This window comes from Schistocerca gregaria, chromosome 1 (genome assembly GCF_023897955.1).
Source record: "Schistocerca gregaria isolate iqSchGreg1 chromosome 1, iqSchGreg1.2, whole genome shotgun sequence".
NCBI classification, from domain to species: domain Eukaryota; kingdom Metazoa; phylum Arthropoda; class Insecta; order Orthoptera; family Acrididae; genus Schistocerca; species Schistocerca gregaria.
The window spans coordinates 647,770,871-647,795,553 of NC_064920.1; the positions used below are offsets into that span (position 1 = coordinate 647,770,871).

The 24,683-nt window shown below is 46.5% G+C and overlaps 1 protein-coding gene across 1 annotated transcript in view; it reads right to left on the reverse strand.

Annotated features, from left to right (window-relative positions):
- The window catches only part of LOC126266645 (nephrin-like), a 336,835-nt gene that overhangs the window by 189,513 nt on the left and 122,639 nt on the right, over positions 1-24,683 (reverse strand). Inside the window, exon 3 of the mRNA XM_049971078.1 lies at positions 10,800-11,008. Within this exon, the coding sequence (XP_049827035.1) occupies positions 10,800-11,008 (209 nt within the window). The remainder of the gene's footprint in view (positions 1-10,799; positions 11,009-24,683) is intronic.

Here is a 24,683-nt window from a genome sequence, read left to right on the forward strand (position 1 = left end):
ATTTACCAACAGCGGTAACGTAAACCGGCATAATGGTCACTATTGGGCAACGGAAAATCCACGATGGCTGCGAGAAGTGGAACATCAGTGACCTTGACGGATTAATGTATGGTGCGGAATTATGGGAGGAAGGATAATTGGCCCTCAGTTCACCGATGGCAATCTAAATGGTGCGATGTATGGTGATTTCCTACGTAATGTTGTACCGATATTACTACAAGATGTTTCACTGCATGACACAATAGCGATGTACTTCCAACATGATGGATGTCCGGGACATCGCTCGCGTGCGGTTGAAGCGGTATTGAATAGCATATATCATGACAGGTGGATTGGTCATCGGAGCACCATACCATGGCCCGCACGTTCACCGTATCTGATGTCCCCGGATTTCTTTCTGTGGGGAAAGTTGAAGGATATTTGCTATCGTGATCCACTGACAACGCCCGACTACATGCGTCAGTGCATTGTCAATTCATGTGCGAACATTACGGAAGGCGAACTACTCGCTGTTAATAGGAATGTCGTTACACATATTGCCAAATGCATTGAGGTTGACGGACATCATTTCGACCGTTTATTGCATTAATGTGGTATTTACAGGTAATCACGCTGTAACAGCATGCGTTCTCAGAAACGATAAGTTGGAACAATCGAAATAAAGTGTTCAGGCTACCTACGTTCTGTATTTTTATTTAAAAAACCTACCTGTTACCAACTGTTCGTCTAAAATTGTGAGCCATATGTTGGCGACTATCACAGTGCCATCTGTCACAAAGCGAAAAAAGTTGTCCAACTAAAACATTCATCTTCCTTTAGATACTACACGAATATGTATTAAAAATGGGGGTTCCTATTTAAAAAAAACGCACTTGATATCCGTTTGACCTATGGCAGCGCCATCTAGCGGGCCAACCATAGCGCTATCTGGTTTCCCTCTTCAAGCTAGTTAAGTTTCGTTCTTTGTAGTTTTTCCGTTTGACGCTTATTTCGTGAGATATTTCGTCCGGTCACTATCAATGGACCACCCTGCATATATACAATGCAACAGTTCTTCACGATACCATTTAAACACATACAAACGATTGTTAGTTATATAGAAATATTAGATAAACATTAAGTACAAAAAATATAACATATTACGTCTTCTTCCTTTTTTTGTGTTTTGGTCGATGCATGAGAACGTGGATAAGGGTGTTGCATCATGTGAAGGGTAGGCATGGCACACCCCAAGTTTGAGGGGGTCAAGGAAGACGCTGCGGAGATAACCGGCAAAAGTTTGTCGCTAAGAAGGTTTTCGGGTGAGGGTGTTATGCGCGGTCACAACTTTGTACCAGAAGTCAAGGACTGTATGCGGACCACTCTGAAAGAGGTATTCTAATGCCTGTCCTCGAAACCAGAGTAGTGTATGGTGCTTAGCAAGAGGGTAGTGAAATGTCTGGGGCAACAACAAGAAATCTGGGGTTGCCGTCGTTGGCGGGGCACGGAGATAAAAGCCCACGATTCGTTGGATGAGGAGCCAGATGTTTCGTTTGAGGGGGCACGTACGACGGTGTTCACCGGTGTCTTCGAGCTGACAGTCAGGGCAGAGTGAGGAGGTGGCCAGTCCTATGCAATGAAGTCTACTATTAGTCGGGAATTTGCCATAGACTAAAACATACGAGAGTGCAGGCACAGGCGACAGTAAAAAGGGTGCATGCAGACACTCCCAAACCGTACGCCAGTTAACGTCAGAGTGCTGTAGCACCATGAGGTCGAAAGGGTTGGGCAGCATAAACAAACAATAATAATCATATGTATGAGGAGGACGGGTGACTGTAAGATAGCTGAGTTCTATGAAACAATTGGCGACATGTTATAATAATGGAAAAAAGTGTGCCACATTGATCGGTAGATTGAGAGAAGCTGGTCGGAGGATATCTAAGAGACTGCGTGTTAAGGACGGGACCGGCCCCCGCCAGTGCAGCAACATAGTATGGGCAAAGACTGGAGAAAATAGTGCCCGCACGTTGACGAGTCCGAGACCACCTTTTGCAGGAGGCAGTGTTAGAGTTTTGTAGCGGACTTCTAAAAGTGTCCCTGCTGACACGAAATATCCAAAGGGTGATTGGCTGAGGTGGACAAGGAGTAACGGCATTGGGAGGATCTGGGCGATATGTACCAGTTTAGGGGCGACATACATGTTGACATAGGACATACGCTGGAGTTGGTTTAAGTTACAGTGCGCTTGACCGCGAACATGGTGCCGAATCGACTTCAAAAGCCGCCGGTAAGCGAGAGCCACGGTGCGGTGTGTGGAGCTCGTATATTCGATACCCAAGTAACGAAGGGTGGTACTGACTCGGAGTGGGGCGGTACCATAGCCCGGAGACTGCGCCCGATGTGAATCATAGTCGATTTACGGACATTAAGAATGCTACCAGAAAGACGTCCATACTGATAGATCCATTGGATGGCGTCACTGAGTTCCTCACAGGAGCAGGTGAGAAAGAAGACGTCGTCCGCATAAGCCCTGCAGTGAGAGGAGCAGTCACGTGAAATGAGACTCTGCAGTCTAGTGGTAAGACCAGTGATGAGGGGCTCAAGTGCAATGGCATATAGTAAAGTAGACATGGGACAGCGTTGACGCATAGAGCGACGTACAGGAATCGGTCCTACAAGGTTCCCCTGACTTGTACCATCGAGACCGCGGGAAGTAGTAACCGGCGAATGGCATCGACAAAAAGTAATGGGAACCCCATACGTGTCGCCACCGTGAGGAGGAATGGGTGTCGAACGCGATCTAAGGCATTGGTAAAATCGTTGGATTCCAGTGCTGCACGAAGCTGACAAACTGCCGCCACCGCGATGAGGTCACGGCATTCTCTTGGAGCTGTTTAAAAGGTGGCCCCACAACCACTGACAGTCTGCTCCGGTGAAAGGACCGTAGGTAAGACAGTGCGTATGCGTGTTGCTAAGAGGCGTGCATAGATTTCATAATCTGCATTCATCAGTGTAAAGGGGCGATATGCAAAGACATGGGACCCTCCCTTCGGCTTAGGCACAGGTAGAAGAATGCCAGTGACGAATTCAGGGGGAATTGGGAAGGACAGAGTAAATAGTTCCTTAATCATTTCCGTCCAGCGAGGAAGCATTAACGTGGTGAACGCCCGGTAAATCTCCACGGGGAGACCATCTAGTCCTGGCGATCTGTTCTTGGCCCCCTTGTTGATTGCATCTACCACCCCTTATGCGGTGACTGCAGACATCAAGGACGTTTACTCCACTACGGAGAGGGTCCGATCGGGGGAAGGACGATCATCAGGAATTGGCGTTGCCATCGGTTCGTTGTCATAACATTGGCCATGTTGTTGTGCTTCTGGTCTTCAGTCCTGAGACTGGTTTGATGCAGCTCTCACTGCTACTCTATCGTGTGCAAGCTTCTTCATCTCCCCATACCTACTGCAACCTACATCCTTCGGAATCTGCTTAGTGTATTCATCTCTTGGTCCCCCTCTACGATTTTTACCCTCCACGCTACCCTCCAATACTAAATTGGTGATCCCTTGATGCTTCAGAACATGTCCTATCAACCGATCCCTTCTTCTGGTCAAGTTGTGCCACAAACTTCTCTTTTCCCCAATCCTATTTAATACTTCCTCATTAGTTATGTGATCTACCCATCTAATCTTCAGCATTCTTCTGTAGCACCACATTTCGAAGAGCTTCTATTCTCTTCTTGTCCAAACTGTTTATCGTCCATGTTTCACTTCCATACATGGCTACAGTCCTTACAAATACTTTCAGAAACGACTTCCTGACACTTAAATCTGCACAAAATGTTAACAAATTTCTCTTCTTCAGAAACGCTTTCCTTGCCATTTCCCGTCTACATTTTATATCCTCTCTACTTCGACCATCATCAGTTATTTTGCTCCCCAAATAGCAAAATTCCTTTACTACTTTAAGCGTCTCATTTCTTAATCTAATTCCCTCAGCATTACCCGACTTAATTCGACTACATTGCATTACCTTCGTTTTGCTTTTGTTGATGTTCATCTTATACCATCCTTTCAAGACACTATCCATTCCATTCAACTGCTCTTCCAAGTCCTTTGCTGTCTCTGACATAATTACAATGTCATCGGCATTGGCAATAATGTTCAAAAAAGGCAGACACCACTGCCGCCTGTGTTGTGTGGTAAACACCGTCGACGGTCGTGATGTTGGGGACGAAAAGTCGACGTCGACGACGATGGTCGGATGCTGCATGGATTGTGGGTGGGGTTTCGTCGTGGAGGAGGTCCTGTCGTCGGGAACGCACCACGACACCATACAGTCGTGCACCTTGGAGAGAGAGGAATCGGTCCTGCCGTTCGCTATGGGTTTCAGGTTATGGAGGGAGTGCATCGAACTCACGGAGGACTGCATAATGAAAATTTGTGGTGTCTCGATGCCATGCTGCTGCTTCCTTGCCACATTGTATGAAGGCCTTTCTGATCGCAGCTTTGGCACATTTGAGCCATCAATGGAACGTGGATGTGTACTGCGCGAGGCGTCTTTTTCAAAAGGCCCATGTAGTGGCAGTACATCGTCGGCAGTGTGGATCATTAAGGAGGGAGGTATTAAGCTACCAGTAACCTCTGTTGCGTGACTGAGGTGACAAAGCCAGGGAGCAAATGACAGCGCAATGGTCCGAAAATGTAAGGGGCCATGGTTCTGCTTGGCAGACTTCGTTGCAAAGGTGGCAGAGACATAAAAACGGTCCAGTCTGCTCGCAGAAGGTGCCGTATAATAGGTAAAACCGGGGGTATTGCCATGAATTTTCTCCCAAACATCCACTGGATGAAAATCTTCGATTAAGGTGAACAGCACTGCGCATGGCGAATAACCAGGCATTTGGTCCTGCGGATGGAGGACGCAATTGAAATCGGCCCCCATCATAAAGCGATCATAGCGCCCTGAAAACAGGGGCGACACGTCGTGTCCGATAAAAGTGGACCGCTGCGGACTATTCGTGGAGCCAGACAGAGCGTAGATATTCACGACCCGCGTGTCGAAGGTGGTAACAGCCATGCCCCTTCCAGAGCCGAGGATCGTCGTGTCCTTGTCTGGGATTCTGTCGCGTATGTAGAAAGCCACACCACGCCCTGATTGATCACATTTGGACGTGTATGAGTCGAAGCTGTAGACCGGTGGTCGTGTGACAACGCGTACGTCCTGAAGAAGGGCGACTTCGACGTCAGAGACCCGAAGCATGTCACGTAGGAGCTGCAGCTTGGGTGCAGTGCCGATCATGTTGCTGTTCAGTGTGGCGATCCGGTACGTATGTATGAGGAGGGCACCGACAGGTAGTCCTGTCCCATCTGTTGCAGTGCCTCGCTTTTGATGTTGACAGGGAGTCCCGTCCGGTGGAAGCAACTCATCCGGAGGACGGAGCGTACCTTTCTCAACTTCGTCGGCACATGCTCCTGTGCCGTGGGTCTGTCCAATATCCATGGGAATTACATCGTGGTGAGGGAGATCTGGAGCTGTCGGCGGGGAGACAGGGGTCTCAACCCGCGCGCCGATCTTTTCATTGTGTGTGGCGACCTCTATGGTGGTCCAGTCCTTCGAAACGTCTTGTTCATAATGAAAGCTGTCTGCCGACCTCTGCATGGAAATACCGGCTGGTTGTGTGTCGTCTTCGTCGTCTTGGATGGCGGCGCTTTGAGAAACCGTGGGTAAACGGCGGCGGCGTTTGCTCATACGTGGCGAGCATTGTTTGCGCACATGTTCCTCAGTGTCGGACGACGGCAAGAAGGCACGTCGACCTTGTTCGAAGGCGTCGGTGGGCACAATGAAATTGTCAATCAGGTGATGTGAAGAAGCACTGGTCTTGTCAGCGTCCGGTGCGGGAGCCTGTTCGGCGGCAAGGTTGTCAGGTGGGACGTCTGCACCGTCCGTAGGTGACTGGGACGGTGGGATGTGCCGATCGTAGAGACCGGGAGACGGAGTGGACGAAACTGTAGAAGGCAAGAGCCGCTGCGTAAGTGGCTGGTAGGGCGGTCATCGTAGGTATGACGGACGCTTTGGACAACGGGAGCTTCGCGACACGTCGTTGAAAGCATTCAGACCGTAGATGACCTTCTTTCCCGCAGCCGGAACAAGTCCGAGGTTGGCCGTCGTACATTACAATGGTACGGCAGCCTCCGATACGTAGATAGGAAGGCACGTGTTTCTGCAACTGGCTGCGGACCTGTCTGACACCGTTTAAAACGGGATAGGTTTGAAATTGTACCCATCGTTTGGCAACATGTTCCAGAACGTTGCCATAGGGACGGAGGGCCCCGATGACGACGTCTGCAGGTAGCTCGCACGGCAGTTCGCAGATCCTTATTGTTCGTGTGCCGAGACCTGCGTGATCGACGGTAACGGATCCGACGTTGCCGTCGGAATGACAGAAGCGCAGTCCACGTTTTTCCTCTTGAAGCACCTTGTCACACGCCGCATCGTTGATCATTTTGACGTAGACGGTACTGCTAACTATGGACAAGTGGATACCAATTAGATCAGTTGATGGTATCTTAACTTCATCGCGAATAAATCGTTCTACCTACAGGGCCTTGGGCTGTTCGAAGTTTGTACAAAAGTTGAAACGTAATGTCTTCTTCCGATAGTTGTGCGCCATGGTGGTCTAGAAGGAAAACAGCACGTGCAACGGCCAAGTAAACACAAACACACGGTGCGCGCCTCGCCCGCCGCGCTCTGGTGCATGACCGCTTCGCAGCACTGCCGGCGGCAGACTGTGCATGTTACATACTAAAGACTCGGTAGGCTGCATGTACAGTAACAGTAAACTTCTTACAGCTGATGCACTCAACTACATTATAGTACTATGTATAGAAGACTCTCAGAATATTCAGTCACGTGACTGGAAGGTTCCAAAGTGGTGTAATGATTGGGAAATTGCTGTACGCGTCCAAAAATGTGAAACTATGAACTTCAAAATTCATTAAAACTGAGTATAGGATTGCTACAATATTAATGAGTGGCAATTGGGATAAATCAGCTCTTACAGCTAACACAGTGAAGCAATTTATAGGGATGTGAAATGGGATGATGATTAACGCCAAGTTGTGGGTAAATTACATCGTCGACTTTATTGGTAGGATACTGGCAAAATTCACTGTCTAGAAACGAGACTGCCGAGAAATGTAATTCCATAGACTTCAGGAGGCAGTTATTGACTTAAAAGGTTTCTGAGTATCTCACCGTGTCACAATATGAGAATCTACGTATCGTTTTTTTACATTATGACACAGTCAGATACTCAGAAAACTTTTATGTTAAGCTGAAAAATACTTGTGCGGCTCATCTTACGTTGTCGTAGAACCGTGTGGAATGATTCCATATAGGGCTAACAGGGGATACTGAATACATAGAAAGGTAACACAAACGATCACGTGTAGTTTTGACTCGCGGGAAATCGTCAAGGGAAGAATGGAAAACTTGAAATGGCAGCGCTGTATCACTGACAACTGTCTATCGAAAGCCCCTCCATAAACTTTTAAGAAGCACCACTCCCCCGTAGAAAAGATTTGACTAGTTGCAGCGTACATACGCCCATGTAGTCATTCTCCCCTCAGTCCATTCATTCTAGATCTATCCGTATATGGCGCGAAGTGCGGACATTTTTTTCACACAGGAACATTGTCGAATATGATCGTTTTGGTGGTCCTGGTGTTGCATCGTGGGGAGGCATAATATGACATGGGCATACTGATCTCCCAATATTTGAACACTATACACTCACGGGTCGATCTTATTGTGACACTGTATTCCTTCGCCAAGTGAGTCTTTTCTGGGTGTATTTGGCTCAGATTTCTTTTTAATGGAACACAATGGGAGACCGCAACGATCTGCGCAGGTTTAAGAGCACTTGGAACAAGAAGATACGCGGTGAATGGACTGGCTTACACTCATTCACGGGCTTGCTAGCGCCAGCTAGGGTAATGTTCTCAGGTGTCCTAATGGGACCCTCTTCGCTTCCCCCGTGATGGCACTAACGACTAGAAATGCATCAGTGAGTTCGTGCAAGATCAGACCAAGGCGGTCTAGCTGCGTGCCGAACTGCCGACAACACTCGCTGATACCGGCAAACTAAAACTGTGCGCCCGACCGAGACTCGAACTCAGGATCTTTGACTTTCGTGGGCAAATGCTCTACCTACTAAGCTACTCAAGCACGACTCACTACCCGTCACCACAGCTACAGTCCTGCAAATACCTCGTCTCCTGCCTTCCCAACTTCACGGAAGCTCTTCTGCGTACCTTGCAGAACCAGCATTGCTGGAAGAAAGGATATCGCACAGATATGGCTCACCCACAGCCTGGGGGATGTTCCCAGAATGAGAGTTTCACTCTGCAGCTGAATGTGCGCTGATGTAGATCTTGGGTAGCTCAGTCGGTAGAGCACTTGCCCGCGAAAGGCAAAGGTCCCGAGTTCGAGTCTCGGCCCGGCACACAGTTTTAATCTGCTAGGTAGTTTCATATCTGCCCACGCTCCGCTGCAGAGTGAAAACTTCATTCTGGAAACAGTCGCTGCTCGCCGCCTCTCCACTGCGGAGCTGTATTGAGACCAGTTACCTCAGCAAGGCTGCCTAGCCGGGCTGCTGCCAGTATTGCAGTCGACTGTCTCAACAATTTCTATACTCAGGCACTGGTTGTCTTCGCTGTTTAGAATGTGCTGGTAATAAGAGGAATTGATTTTCTGGGAGTATTCAATGGCTTCGCCGCCGCCACGGACATCTCATTACCCATTCCCTGATGGCCAGGCGGCTAGGCTGCTACCCTTGAGTAACTATGTAGCAGTTAACAGCCTGCACCAGTACAGCTACTATGTATGTCAAGGAAATAAAGTAACTGCGGCAGCAAACTGTTACTTACAAGGAGACGGCACGACAGTGGGGACGGGGATTTGTCCGCAATTTTGTGCGGTGAAAGAGGACCCCTAACACCTAACGTGGTTAAAATATTAGGACGCACTACTCGGAAAATCCAGAGAAAAAACGATCGAAAATTTCTTAGGTGACGTATGAGTCTAAAACGTTAGTCGATTGCCGAGCCACCGTTTGGCCTACATGGTTAGCGTTCGGACGCTTATGCCAGAGGTCTCGGGTTCAATTCCTCATCCAGCACATTTTTTTCCCCTGTTGCTTGCAAAATTGCAGCTCATTGTTACAGGAGAATCGTGAAATTAATTCCCGGGAAAATGTATAAAAATTCATTCTATAATACACCATCAATTATCGTCACCAATATTCCGAGACACGATTCAATATTCCTGATTTGCCACAAAATTATCAAAAACTCAAAACATTTTTGGAAAATGTTAATGGTGCTTGTTTTTGTTCAGATTTATTGCAAACACCCTGTGATTGTAAAAATTCCGTTTTCATATGTTGAACAAGATGTCGTAAAAACTATTCCTTTGTTGGTTTTTACGATAATTACCACTGCGGTTCTTGTTTATAATTATTATATGTAAAAAAATTGAATGTTTCCCAATCGACTTTGCTATTCTGATTAAAACCCAATGTTTCTCCTCACATACTTCAAAATAAAAAATGGAAAACCCACTGCCATGAATTTGTTGTTGGAAAAAAAGAAAATAATTTTTATTTAATAATGTAACTAATTTGTTAAAGATAATGTAGGTTTGGGAAACTTTCTGTGTAGTTGGTGGAATAACAAAAGAAAATGAAACAGAAGGAAAAAAAGTGTGGAGAAGGAATCGAACCAGAGAGTCCGAACCCTAAACATCTAGGCCAGACGGCACCTCGGCAATGCACTAACATTTTATACTCATACGGCACCTATGAAACTTTGGATCGATTTTTCCCGGGATTATCCGGGTAGTGCGTCCTAATATTTTAACCACTTGAGGTGTCAGGGGTCCTCCTTCACCACACAAAATTTTGGACAAATATCCGACACGACGGTCGTGGCGTCTCCTTGTTAGCTACTCCGTACTGGACAACATTAATCCCTGGCCCGCCTGGCTAGCCGCACGGTCTAACGCGCTGCTTCCCGTGTGGGAAGGTGTGCCGGAACCCAGCACGAATCCACCTGGCGTATTAGTGTCAAGGTCCGGTGTGCCAGCCAGCCTGTGGACGGTTTTTAAGGCGGTTTTCCATCTACCTCGACGAATTCGGGCTGATTCCCCTTCTATCGCCTCAATTACACGGTGTCGGCGATTGCTGCTCAAACACTGTCTCCATGTACGCGTACACCATACTGTCTCCATGTACGCGTACACCATAATTGCTCTATGACGCAAGCATTTGGTCATTTGGGGTTTCTTCTTCTTCTTAGTGTTTAACGTCCCGTCGACAACGAGGTCATTAGAGACGGAGCGCAAGCTCGGGTGAGGGAAGGATGGAGAAGGAAATCGGCCGTGCACTTTCAAAGGAACCATCCCGGTATTTGCCTGAAGCGATTTAGGGAAATTACGGAAAACCTAAATCAGGATGGCCGGAGACGGGATTGAACCGTCGTCCTCCGGAATGCGAGTCCAGTGTGCTGACCACTGCGTCACCTCGCTCGGTGGTCATTTGGGGTTACTCAGGTCTGGAATGAGACGTTCCCGACACACACACACACACACACACACACACACACACACACACACACACACACACACGGATCCCTTATAGCAAAATAGGAAACATCGTTGAATAACGTCCGCTATGGTAGATGTGTTTGGGTTCACTCTATACAACGGTACATGTGGTTCTCCGTTAACTTGTTTACTGGATGGAAAGCCAGCAGTGTGCTCACCTATGACGGTGAGGTTGAACCTGGCGGAGCGCGTGGGCGTGTTGCGGAAGTCGACGCGGCAGCGGTAGACGCCCTCGTCGCGCAGCCGCACGTCCTCCAGCACGAGCTGCGCCGGCTCCGACACAGTGCGGAAGTAGGCGCGCGGCCCGAACGCCTCGGGAGACGACCAGTGCGTCGCCTGGCTCAGCGGCCGCCCGCGCACGTCGAAGCTGCAACAGCAGGCGGGCGGCCACTTAGCGCCGGCGTAGCGAGGGCGGCTCAGCTGCCCCCGGCTGCACAAGGAGGCAGTGTGGATGAAGCAAGAGGCAGTAGGTCAGAGGCAACACCGAGAGTCGCGGGCAACGTGTGCTGTGTGGCTGAGTTCGGGACATTCTTGAAATCGAGGATAATCATAACACATCCATTCAGTCGGGCCGTGTCCACAGCCGCGCGGCTCCTCTCAACTTCATGCAAGTTATGATATGTTTACATGTCCCTAATTCCGCTATTTGTTCATACTAATGTTCTGCTCTTCGTCGTTCGTGTTTAGGGGAGTTTTAGCAACATCTTATTCTATTTTTTTTTCCTAGGTCATTGCCGCTCCCATCATTCAAAAAAATAATAATTAAAAAGATTTTTAAATTTCAACTACCGTTTCACCAGATAACGGTAGATTGGACGTGAATGGTCGGGAGTGGCTACAAGGCAATGTTCAACGTTACTATCTTATGAATAGCCTATGTGAGTACTTTCTTGTTTCATTCAAAAAACTAACTATTTAAAAGTTTAATTTACACCTCAGAGTTGGAGGATCGAATAGTGTATATGAGCTCGTATTATATTATTTTTTGTACAGATTTCCTGAAGATGCACCGATAAGTGGTACGAAACCGGTCGCAGATTTAATAAAAATCATTCATACAGCCAGTGCGGAATTTTCTTTGAAAATATGTCGAAGTTTGGCTGTGATTGCCCGCCCCACAAAACAACAATTGGTAAATTTCTGGAGCCACCAACATATTTTTTAATGTTTGCGGAATAAAAAGAAGCGACATGAAACGGGTTATTATTGCAAAACTTATAACTCGTAATGCATTTTGGTAGAATGCTACTGAGTTTACCGAACAGGAACATATCGTTAGGTCTCGCTGACGTAAGTGGAATAGTGACGATATATGAACAAAATGCACTGAATTTCAAAGACTGGAAGGTTTTAAAAGAGGGTAGGTAAACAAAGCAGAATATTCGAAAAGAATTTGTACTTGCGAAGAGAATAAAACCTGTGAAGATATGAACTGTAGTACATTTCGGTTACATACAGTGTTAACAACGGTTTACTGATTTTTTAAACCAACTGAGGATATCAGTTCCATTTTCAGCCTAGAAAATAGGGGCCTGAAATTCAAGAGAATGAAGAAATGGGGGAAGTATTTGAATGAATTATGATTGACTGAACAAAGTGGACGTTCTCTGAAGCAATGACAAATGGCCTACACAAATATTGTAAAGTATAGCAAGGAGCCATATACAACTGCTGTGACGCTTTGTTCATTCCGCGGAAGAAAGGAATACAGAATTTCTAAGAGTGCAGTAGATACCTAGATCGCTTAGAAATGGAAACAATAATATGAAAATAAGCAACTTAGAAAGAACGAGAAAGACATGGAGCAAAGTTAAAAACATCATCCTTGTAGGTCAGTTGAAGCCTACAGTCATCAGTATCAAATATAGACACAGAATGGAAAAGGAGAGTTATGGAGAACAGTACAGTCAGGTGCCAATGACCGTGCTGCAGTTGATATTCTTGTCCCGATCCGATCATCGAAGTTAGGCACGACCTGGAGGGACCAGTACTTGGATGGGTGACCATCCATAATACACTGTGCACTGTAGACAGTTTTCCCTTTGTTTTTATTGGCTGATGGGAAAGGAAGGGTTGTGGTGTAATGTTCCCGATCAGCGAAACTCCAAATCTCTTGTTAGAGGGCAGTGAAGTCTGGCTTGCGACACTGTTGATGTTCATCCGTCCGTCGGATGAGGACGTTATGCTCGGCGGTCCCCTTGCAGCTATTCGAGAAGAGTAAGCTGGTGCCGGCACTGGATTTCACCCTCTCACTCCTCTCATCTCCTCCCAACACACACCAATTACAGTCGCTTGGACTTAAAAATTAGTCTTACACCACAGACTTCGCGAAGGAAAGGTCCCTACAGATGCGACGGATAGAATACGCCTTTCCAATTCAGATGGCGAGGTATGTGTTTAAAAGCGAAGGATATATGTTACTACACATCACTTTATAGTAATAAACTTTAGGAACGTTCATTCAGGAGAACCGAGATATAGAGTTCGCAAATCATAATATGAGTGTTAGTCCTAAAAGAGACTGAAATTTTTTCTTCAACAAAAGCGTTATTATAGCCATTATTTCACAACATATTTATCCATTGTTGTTTTCTGTCATCAGAAATTTCTTTTACCCTCACTGTGAACTACTGAAAATGTGGATACAAAACAAAATCTTCAATGATACAGCATTATTAAAGAAAAGAGACAGATACACGAGTACAAATATTTTCTACAATTTAGTCTGTAGGTAATTATTATATGTGAGGATGTTATTTTTATGGTGCAGTTCATAGTCGTATTAACATTTTGAGCGAGGCAGTTGTTGCTTTTTATGTATCAAAATTACTTGATTTCGGCCGTTTTCAAACGGAAAGATTTAGTACTTTAGCACATGACATGACATAAACGTGTTGCATATTAAAATAATCCAAAGGCTTAAGCTGCACTCGTAGAGACTTTGCTTAGAGTAATTTTAGTAATCAAGGGTAACGACGATGCCTTTTAAAAATAATGCAAGATGTTAAGGTAATACAGTGTAAATAAAGATTGAGTTGATATATTCTATATTTGTCAACTACTTCTGATCTGTCGAAGATTAGAAGGCTACTTCCAAAGGGATTGTACTATTGGTTACCCACAACAACAAATGTAAACAGTCCACAACCACCTAATAAAATGTACTACCCGGATTTGCCCTGACAGTAGCGAAACATTGCGTCCTAGGCCCTAGCAGACAATGAAGACGTTGGGCAACCTACGAGACCCATACCATTTCTCAAGATCCATTGATAACCAACCAAGAACGGTCAGAACTGGAGCAAAAATTTGCTCATCCTGCTCGATGGCGTCCCAGACATGTCCAATAAAGGTCAGCCTCTCCGAGGTCCCAAACGAGAATTATCACGTCCATTGAGTGTCTCTCAAATTATTCTGACAGTCCGGGAGCGATGGGATGGTAAACTGATTTTCTGAAAGTATAAATAGCCTGTGAGTTGCCGTAAACTAGAAAGCGATGCATATGAACGGATCATAAGATCCTGTATCCTTCATCGCGGAGAGTTGATACAGTCTTATCAGGAGCCCGCTTGACTTTTTAATTTATTTTAGTTATTAATCGGGTTCCATTGGACCGTGAGGGCTAGAGATACTTTTCGGCGGAACGGGCCAATATATAGTTGTAGAATACTGGCTAAAATTGGTAAAATAAAGGACTAATAAACAATAAAAGAAAGACAGAGAGTATACTAATTAATAAAACGTGACAAAGAAAAGTGCTCACCTACTACGAGGAAATACTGTGCACAGTGAAAGCAGTGTGGCACAATAAACCCTTTAAATTCGATTTGAATACTAGGGGATTATTACTCATTTTTTTCATTTCTACTGGAAAATTACTGAAAATGAAACTTAGTGAACAGTGCAGACCATTCTGTATTGTCCCTAATGATGACCTCCTGAGGGATGTCGTGACAAACTACACTCCTGTAAATTGAAATAAGAACACCGTGAATTCATTGTCCCAGGAAGGGGAAACTTTATTGACACATTCCTGAGGTCAGATACATCACATGATCACACTGACAGAACCACAGGCACATAGACACAGGCAACAGAGCATGCACAATGTCGGCACTAGTACAGAGTATACCCACCTTTCGCAGCAATGCAGGCTGCTATTCTCCCATGGAGACGATCGTAGAGATGCTGGATGTAGTCCTGTGGAACGGCTTGCCATGCCATTTCCACCTGGCGCCTCAGTTGGACCAGCGTTCGTGCTGGACGTGCAGACCGCGTGAGACGACGCTTCATCCAGTCCCAAACATGCTCAATGGGGGACAGATCCGGAGATCTTGCTGGCCAGGGTAGTTGACTTACACCTTCTAGAGCACGTTGGGTGGCACAGGATACATACGGACGTGCATTGTCCTTTTGGAACAGCAAGTTCCCTTGCCGGTCTAGGAATGGTAGAACGATGGGTTCGATGACGGTTTGGATGTACCGTGCACTATTCAGTGTCCCCTCGACGATCACCAGAGGTGTACGGCCAGTGTAGGAGATCGCTCCCCAGACCATGATGCCGGGTGTTGGCCCTGTGTGCCTCGGTCGTATGCAGTCCTGATTGTGGCGCTCACCTGCTCGGCGCCAAGCACGCATACGACCATCATTGGCACCAAGGCAGAAGCGACTCTCATCGCTGAAGACGACACGTCTCCATTCGTCCCTCCATTCACGCCTGTCGCGACACCACTGGAGGCGGGCTGCACGATGTTGGGGAGTGAGCGGAAGACGGCCTAACGGTGTGCGGGACCGTAGCCCAGCTTCATGGAGACGGTTGCGAATGGTCCTCGCCGATACCCCAGGAGCAACAGTGTCCCTAATTTGCTGGGAAGTGGCGGTGCGGTCCCCTACGGCACTGCGTAGGATCCTACGGTCTTGGCGTGCATCCGTGCGTCGCTGCGGTCCGGTCCCTGGGGTCGACGGGCATGTGCACCTTCCGCCGACCACTGGCGACAACATCGATGTACTGTGGAGACCTCACGCCCCACGTGTTGAGCAATTCGGCGGTACGTCCACCCGACCTCCCGCATGCCCACTATACGCCCTCGCTCAAAGTCCGTCAACTGCACATACAGTTCACGTCCACGCTGTCGCGGCATGCTACCAGTGTTAAAGACTGTGATGGAGCTCCGTATGCCACGGCAAACTGGCTGACACTGACGGCGGCGGTGCACAAATGCTGCGCAGCTAGCGCCATTCGACGGCCAACACCGCGGTTCCTGGTGTGTCCGCTGTGCCGTGCGTGTGATCATTGCTTGTACAGCCCTCTCGCAGTGTCCGGAGCAAGTATGGTGGGTCTGACACACCGGTGTCAATGTGTTCTTTTTTCCATTTCGAGGAGTGTATATCCAACTGGAGCTTTAGATCACCAAATCCGATGTTGGCTGTAAGGCCCTGCTCATAATGCTCCAAACGTTCTCAACTGGAGAGAGATCAGGCGACCTTGTTGACCAAGGAAGAATTTGGGAAGCATGATGAGAAGCAGTAGCAACTCCTGCCGTGTGCGGGCGTGCATTGACGTGACGAAATGTAAGTTCAGGACGACTTGCCACTGAGGGCAACAAAACGGCGCGAAGAGTATCGTCGACATGCTGCTGAGTTGCAAAGTTGCCGTGTATGAAATCAAAGAGATCCTGCTCTGAAATGGCACCCAGACCATCGCACCTGACTGTCAACGCCGTATGGCGAGCAACACTCACCGCTACCCGGGCTTCTCCGCACATGTCACCACTGAACATCGGGGCTCACGTCGAAGGTGGACTCATCACTGTAGACAGTTCTGCTCCCATCCATGAGATTTAAGGCCAGGAAGGTGTCTGGAGACGCTCCATAAAGGTGGTGGATTACCACCAGCCCACCCACCGTCCAGCCCGAACGACAGGAGTGATGGTCTGTGATGCCATTTCATCACACAGCAGGACCCCTTTGGTTGTAGTCCAAAGCATGATCGATGTTTTTGTGTTCATTTTATGATGCTGCCAATCCGTTTCTCAGATCGCTACATGATTTTCATTTAAGAAATGCACTGTCAGCACAATCGGCCTCATTCATGGATAACGAAGATATTTTTTCCGATTTCGCCATTACGCTCATTAAATGTTTTCTTTGGAATTCTGACTAAAAGTAGAACTTTGCTCTTTGTAAATGGGTTTGAGTCCTGTGGTCACGTGAAACGGGACGTACCTGTATTCCATTAGCATTCATGCTCATGCTAGATACTAAATCCTCCTCTTATTCGGTAACAAGAGAGAGTTTCCTGTAAAGTCATCCATTTTTGTGATTTGTTCGGATGGCGGTGTTCATCAACGATAATTCTTTAAAAGGAGTAGTTTTTGTAGTAGAGCAAGCTGTTACCAAACCTCAACCAAGAAATAGGAAATTCTATAATCTTTTACCCTGTTTAACAGAACTGCAACTCACAAATACTTCGGGCACACCGCAACATTACGGGTCTCATGTATACAGTTTCTACCAATAAAAGTGAAGCACCCAGAAAAATTGACCAATTTTCAATGAAGTCGTAACAGCGTACACGTACACACCGACGACGGGTATGTAAATAATTATAGCTGCAATTCTCCGTGACAGTTAAACGGTCAGCAGAGACCATCATTGTGTTTGCTAGGACTGTTATGGTATATAAGGGACGTGCACAGCTTCAGATGCTGCGTGATTTGAAGAAAATGACAGCACCATTTCCCATATTCTTTTTATTTTAAGCCATGACCGGTTTCGGACCCAAAGGCTATTATTTACTGGTATGGACAGTATATCAAACTACAAAGTACAACAGAATTAATTAAATGGTGAAGCGCCATCAACAAAAAATCAAATACTTAACTGTTCAAAAAGCCGTTCACTCAGTTCATAACAGCAACAAATTAAAAAACTAGTGTAATCACGTTTACTATTAAAATGAATATATGTTTTGCGCACTAAATAATCTTGAAAAACGGCTTGCGAATGAGCATAATAAAAACGCCATAATAACATAGATAATGTAAGACGTCGGTTACAATCGAGAAACCAAGATGTGTCATCTGCATTTAGATGTCAGGCGTTCCGAGATGGCACAGGACTGCTGCTGAACGTGCCAGGACGTAAGAAAGGGAGAGCCAAGTTACAATGAGAACCTGTAGGGGGCAGGTAGGTAAACAGACAGAGGCAAGAGACCAAATGAAAGCTGACAGAGTGCTTTAAAATATAAATAGAATACGAAACAATCTGAAATACAAAACACTGGCGAGATCCACAGATTATGAACTCTGTCATAGAGAATCCCTTACGAGAAATCAATCTGGCCATTACTTCGATACAATATCTACATCTGCCTCTACACCTACATCTACATCGAGATTTACATTTACATAGACACTCCTCAACCCACCTACGGATTGTGGCAGAGGGTACCCTGTATGGCTACTAATCATTTCCTTTCCTGTTCCACTCAGAAATAGACAGGGGGAGAAACGACGGTCTGTATGCCTGCGTATGAGCTCTAATTTCTCGAATCTTATATTCGCGGTTATGCCCAATATATGTTGGCGGCTCTAGAATCGTTGGACAGTCAGCATCAAATACCAGTTCATTAAATTTTCTCTATAGTGCTTCTCGGAAAGAACATTGCCTTCCCTCCAGAAATTCACATGGAATTCCTGAAGCATCTCTGTAATACTTTCTTGTTGTTTGAAACTACCGGTAACAAATATACCAGCCCATCTGTGAATTTCTTCCTTGTCTTCCTTCAATGCGACCTGGTATGGATCCCAAACACACGAGCAGTACTAAAAAATAGGTCTACCTAGCGTCCTATATGCAGTCTCCTTTACAGATGAACCACTCTTCCATTCGCCTTTCCTACCACAGTTGTCACGTGCTCCTTCCATTACATATCACTTTTCATTGTTACGCCCAAACGGTTTGAGTGTGGGAAACAGGACACTAGTAATATTGTAATCGAAATTACAGGTTCATTCTGCCTATTAATCTGCATTAACTTACATTTTTCCACATTTAGGGCTAGCTGCCATTCATCAGACTTCGTAGAAGTTCTGTCTGTCTCGTATCTTCCTATAGTCACCCGTCACTCAACTTCGACATCCTGCCGTATTCGACGGTACCCTTGTCTCCGATGAACAATCGCCGCCAAGGATAACATATTGGGTTCTAGCACTTAAGAAGTCTTCAAGCCACTCACATACCTGTGAACGTATTCCATATACCTTCGTTAACAACCTGCAGTGGGACACCGTGTCAAATGCTTTCCGGAAATCTAGAGATATGGAATCTTCCTGTTGCCGTTAATCCATAGTACGCGGTATATCATGTGAGAAAAGGGCGCCGGCCGCTGTGGCCGAGCGGTTCTAGGCGCTTCAATCTGGAACCGCGTGACCGCTACGGTCGCAGGTTCGAATCCTGCTTCGGGCACGAATGTGTGTGTTGTCCATAGGTCAGTTAGGTTTAAGTAGTTCTGAGTTCTAGAGGACTGATGACCTCAGATGTTAAGTCCCATAGTGCTCAGAGCCATTTGAACCATTTGAGAAAAGGGAACGTTGAGGTCCGCACGACCGAATAACCTCTGAATACAGAACGAACTGTTACATGAGCATTTGGTAAGAGCCGATCTGTAGCGTCGGTGCATTTACCATCAAACGCACAATGTACGTTGGCGGTAGTAGAATCGTTGGACAGCCAACATCAAATACCATTTGTTTAAAATCTCACAATAGTGCTTCTCGGAAAGAACATCGCCTTCTCTCTAGGAATTCCCATGGAATGATTAAGCACCGGAAAATATTAAAAGTAGAGTAACATACGCCACGTTAAAAAAAAACGAAAATAGAGCACCAGAAGATGAGGAGGAATGGAAATGGAACTTCAGCCGCTCAGTGTGTTTAAGGGGAACTCTACCCAGATTGCGGCCACACCTGCCGGCGTTAGTCATCCGGAGAATGTAGAGTAGTAATTTATCGCTGACCGCAGTGCGACGCCATGAATTGCAGCACCACTCCAAGTGCAGCCTATCGTATTCGATGGGAAATTCGCCAGTCCGGATGATACACTCCAGGAAATGGAAAAAAGAACACATTGACACCGGTGTGTCAGACCCACCATACTTGCTCTGGACACTGCGAGAGGGCTGTACAAGCAATGATCACACGCACGGCACAGCGGACACACCAGGAACCGCGGTGTTGGCCGTCGAATGGCGCTAGCTGCGCAGCATTTGTGCACCGCCGCCGTCAGTGTCAGCCAGTTTGCCGTGGCATACGGAGCTCCATCACAGTCTTTAACACTGGTAGCATGCCGCGACAGCGTGGACGTGAACCGTATGTGCAGTTGACGGACTTTGAGCGAGGGCGTATAGTGGGCATGCGGGAGGCCGGGTGGACGTACCGCCGAATTGCTCAACACGTGGGGCGTGAGGTCTCCACAGTACATCGATGTTGTCGCCAGTGGTCGGCGGAAGGTGCACGTGCCCGTCGACCTGGGACCGGACCGCAGCGACGCACGGATGCACCCCAAGACCGTAGGATCTTACGCAGTGCCGTAGGGGACCGCACCGCCACTTTCCAGCAAATTAGGGACACTGTTGCTCCTGGGGTATCGGCGAGGACCATTCGCAACCGTCTCCATGAAGCTGGGCTACGGTCCCGCACACCGTTAGGCCGTCTTCCGCTCACGCCCCAACATCGTGCAGCCCGCCTCCAGTGGTGTCGCGACAGGCGTGAATGGAGGGACGAATGGAGACGTGTCGTCTTCAGCGATTAGAGTCGCTTCTGCCTTGGTGCCAATGATGGTCGTATGCGTGTCTGTCGCCGTGCAGGTGAGCGCCACAATCAGGACTGCATACGACCGAGGCACACAGGGCCAACACCCGGCATCATGGTGTGGGGAGCGATCTCCTACACTGGCCGTACACCTCTGGTGATCGCCGAGGGGATACTGAATAGTGCACGGTACATCCAAACCGTCATCGAACCCATCGTTCTACCATTCCTAGACCGGCAAGGGAACTTGCTGTTCCAACAGGACAATGCACGTCCGCATGTATCCCGTGCCACCCAACTTGCTCTAGAAGGTGTAAGTCAACTACCCTGGCCAGCAAGATCTCCGGATCTGTCCCCCATTGAGCATGTTTGGGACTGGATGAAGCGTCGTCTCACGCGGTCTGCACGTCCAGCAGAACGCTGGTCCAACTGAGGCGCCAGGTGGAAATGGCATGGCAAGCCGTTCCACAGGACTACATCCAGCATCTCTACGATCGTCTCCATGGGAGAATAGCAGCCTGCATTGCTGCGAAAGGTGGATATACACTGTTCTAGGCCGGCATTGTGCATGCTCTGTTGCCTGTGTCTATGTGCCTGTGGTTCTGTCAGTGTGATCATGTGATGTATCTGACCCCAGGAATGTGTCAATAAAGTTTCCCCTTCCTGGGACAATGAATTCACGGTTTCCTTATTTCAATTTCCAGGTGTGTACTAGACTCGACCAGTGGTGCGGTATGACACAGAATGTAGCAGCGAATACATCACTTGATATTCCGTTGTAGTGACCAGATGTGATCAAACTTAGTGCCACTGTGAGATCCGAGTGCCCCACAGGTCAAGGTAAATCGATTAGATCAGCCGGCTTCAGGAGGCACCCTACGAGGCCCCTCTAATACGCTGTCATGTGCTGATGAAGCTGTCCCAGAGGACGAAGCTGCACCTCCGTGTCCTCCACAGTGCTCGCTCAAAGTCTATTTTCTAGTCCGGCATATCGGGTGTCTTGATACAGTTTCCGCAACTGTAGTAATGGCTCTGGAGAAAATGTTGGCACCAGGTGCCCATGTATTTTTGTTTTAAACTATGACTTGTTCGGGCACCCAAGGCCATTACCTAGTCGTATCTACAGAGCAGCAAACAACAAAGTGGAACAGTATTTTTCAAAGCGTGAAGAACATACCAATAGGCCTCTTCAACAATAAATCAAATGTATACATGCCTTAACAAATTGTCCACACACTTCATAAAAGCAGCAAATTCAATACCAATGTAGTGTGAATTTGTCTACTTTCAAAAGGGACGTTTCTTATGTAGACAAAATAAGGCTGAAAAACAAGTAATCAACAAACATAAAGCACCATTTTAACATAGGTACTGTATTAAGTCGCTGACAATCTATAAAATCGACATATGTCACCAGAACATTCATGTCAGGCGTCCTGAGACTACACAGAAGGACTGCTGGGAGACACCATGATGTGTCACGTAAGTAGGAGACAGCCAAATTACAAGGAGTGCATGTAGGGGGAAGGTAGGTAAGCGGACAGAGACAAGAGATGAAAGCTAACAAAGTGCTTTAAAACGTAAATAAAATACGAAACAAACATGAAAAGTGTGCATAAGAAAAAGACGCATAAAAAGCAGTACACCTAAGAGCCAAAGAAGCTAGTACACCTGCTTAATATCGTGTAGAGCCCCGCGAACACGCAGAAGTGCCGCAACACGACGTGGCATGGGCTCGACTCATGTCTGAAGTAGTGCTGGACGGAACTGACCCCATGAATCCTGCAGGGCTGCCCATAAGTCCCTAACAGTGCGACGGGGTCGAGATCGTTTCTAAGCATCACGTTGTAAGGCATCCCAGATATGATCAATAATGTTCATGTCTGGGGAGTTTGATGACCAGCGGAAGTGTTTAAACTCAGTTGAGTGTTCCTGGAGCCACTCTGTAGCAATTCTGGGCGTATGGGCTGTCGCATTGTCCTGCTGGAATTGTCCAAGGAAAGCGCAGTGGACATGAATGGATATAAGTGATCAGACAGGATGCTTACGTGTCACCTGTCAGGGTCGTATCTAGATGTATCCACCAGCTTGAACAGTCCCATGCCGACATGCAGGGTCCATGGATTCATGAGCTTGTCTCCACGCCCTGACACGTCCTTTCACCCGATACAATTTGACAGCAGACTCGTCCGACCAGGCAACATGTTTCTAGTCATGAACCGTCCAATGTTGGTGCTGAGGGCCCCGGGCAAGGTGTACAGCTTTGCGTCCTGCTCTCATCAACGGTACACGGTGAGACTTCGGCTCCGAAAGCCCATATCGATGGTGTTACGTTGAATAGTTCGCACGCTGGCACTTGTTGATGCCTCATCACTGAAATCTGAAGCAATTTGCGGAAAGGCTGCACTTCAGACACGTTGAACGAGTCTCTTCAGTCGTCGATGGTCCCTTTCTTGAAGGATCTTTTTCCGGCCGCAGCGATGTCGGAGGTTTCATGTTTCACCGGATTCCTGATACGGCACGCTCGTGAAACAGCCATACGGTAAAATCCCCACTTCATCGCTACGTCGAAGATGCTGTGTCCCATTGCTCGTGCGCCGATTATAACACCACGTACAGTCTCATTTAAACTTTGATAACCTGCCATTGTAGCAGCAGTAACTCATCTATCGGTTGCGCCAGACACTTGTATTATATATAGGCGTTGCCGACGGCAGCGCCGTATTCTCCCTGTTTACATTTCTCTGTATTTGAATACGCATGCCTATACTACTTTCTTTGGCGCTTCAGTGTATCACGGAAAAAGAAAGCATAACAGTCAACTCTCAGATATCCTATGATAACCGAAAATTTGGTATAGAAACATACACAAAACGTCACAGTACCACTAATATTGCCAATATCCTCACGTTTTTGCATAAAATTTGAAATAGGTTCTTTATTATATTTCTGATCTTGGATCACAAACATTATTTGCCGCCAGGTTATTAATTTCGGCCGGTTATGTCCATTCTCAGACCTACACAAATATAAGCACTTAGAGGTAGCCTAGTTTACAAACTCACTCCTAACTATCAGAATGTAAAGCAGAAAACACTATAAACAACCGTACAACATATCGATTCCTAAGTAGAAACTAGTCCCATTACGTATATCACACCATTATACGTGCTGTAGGAGTCAGCTTTCCGTTGCTACAGCTTGTGCAGTTAAAAATAGTCAAAAATGTTTTGTGAGCTCACATATTGTCATTCAACTGGCAGAGAGTAGCCTACCAACTGATATACATTTGTATAATTGAGTCCTTCCGAATATCGTACGTGGCACATTTACTATGGAAATCATTTAACAAACATTTTTAGTGAAATGTGTTTTCTAATTACTCTTTGTGTTTTAGAGGTACGTAAGGTATGACGAAACTCTTACGTTTAATGACATTTTAGTATTTTGTCGTTTTGGAAAATTGCTTTTCAAGGATTCCGTTTTGTAGAACGGATTGTGGCGGCACAGTACGAGTATGTACGTTTTATGAATTCTATTTTTTTATTTATCAAACTTCAGAGTTTCTTTCCTATTTTTACCCGTTTTTCTCTCTTCTTACTCTGTGTGGTTGGAGCTCATGGGCGCTCAACGGAGAGGTTACAAGCACTTTCTTTCTCTGTGTATGTTTTAATACTGATTGCCTTATACGAAGATACTGTAGATAGATTACAAAATTGTTTACTTATTTGGTAATAAAAGAGCTGTTCATACTCACAAGAAAGGATACTACTGTTTCACATTAATGTTTTTAAGTCATCCCATTAATCCTCTGTGAAACATTTTATCCGCTGTTGACTTGCGAGTGGAATGCACGAGTGTACACTGCCCCGTAAATAATTTGTTTTATTTACGAGCCAAACATTTGAAACGTCATGAACATTTATATTGTACATTGGCTCGGGATTCCTGATGCGGCATATGCGTTACAATACCTTTTAAGAATTTATATTTTTATAACACTTATTTTCACACTCTGATACTTTACAATTGTGGTTGCTGTATGGATGGCACGTGGCAGTGGCGATATGGCGTCCACTGACATTTTTATTCCATTTTACCGTTATGCCTGAGGTTTATTGCGAGCATTCGTCTGAAGGGCGCGCTGCGGGAGCCCATTGTCTATATCTGATAATGCTTTCAATGGTGCACTGTAATTTTTACTGTAATAATATTGTTTTGAGTGTGTAC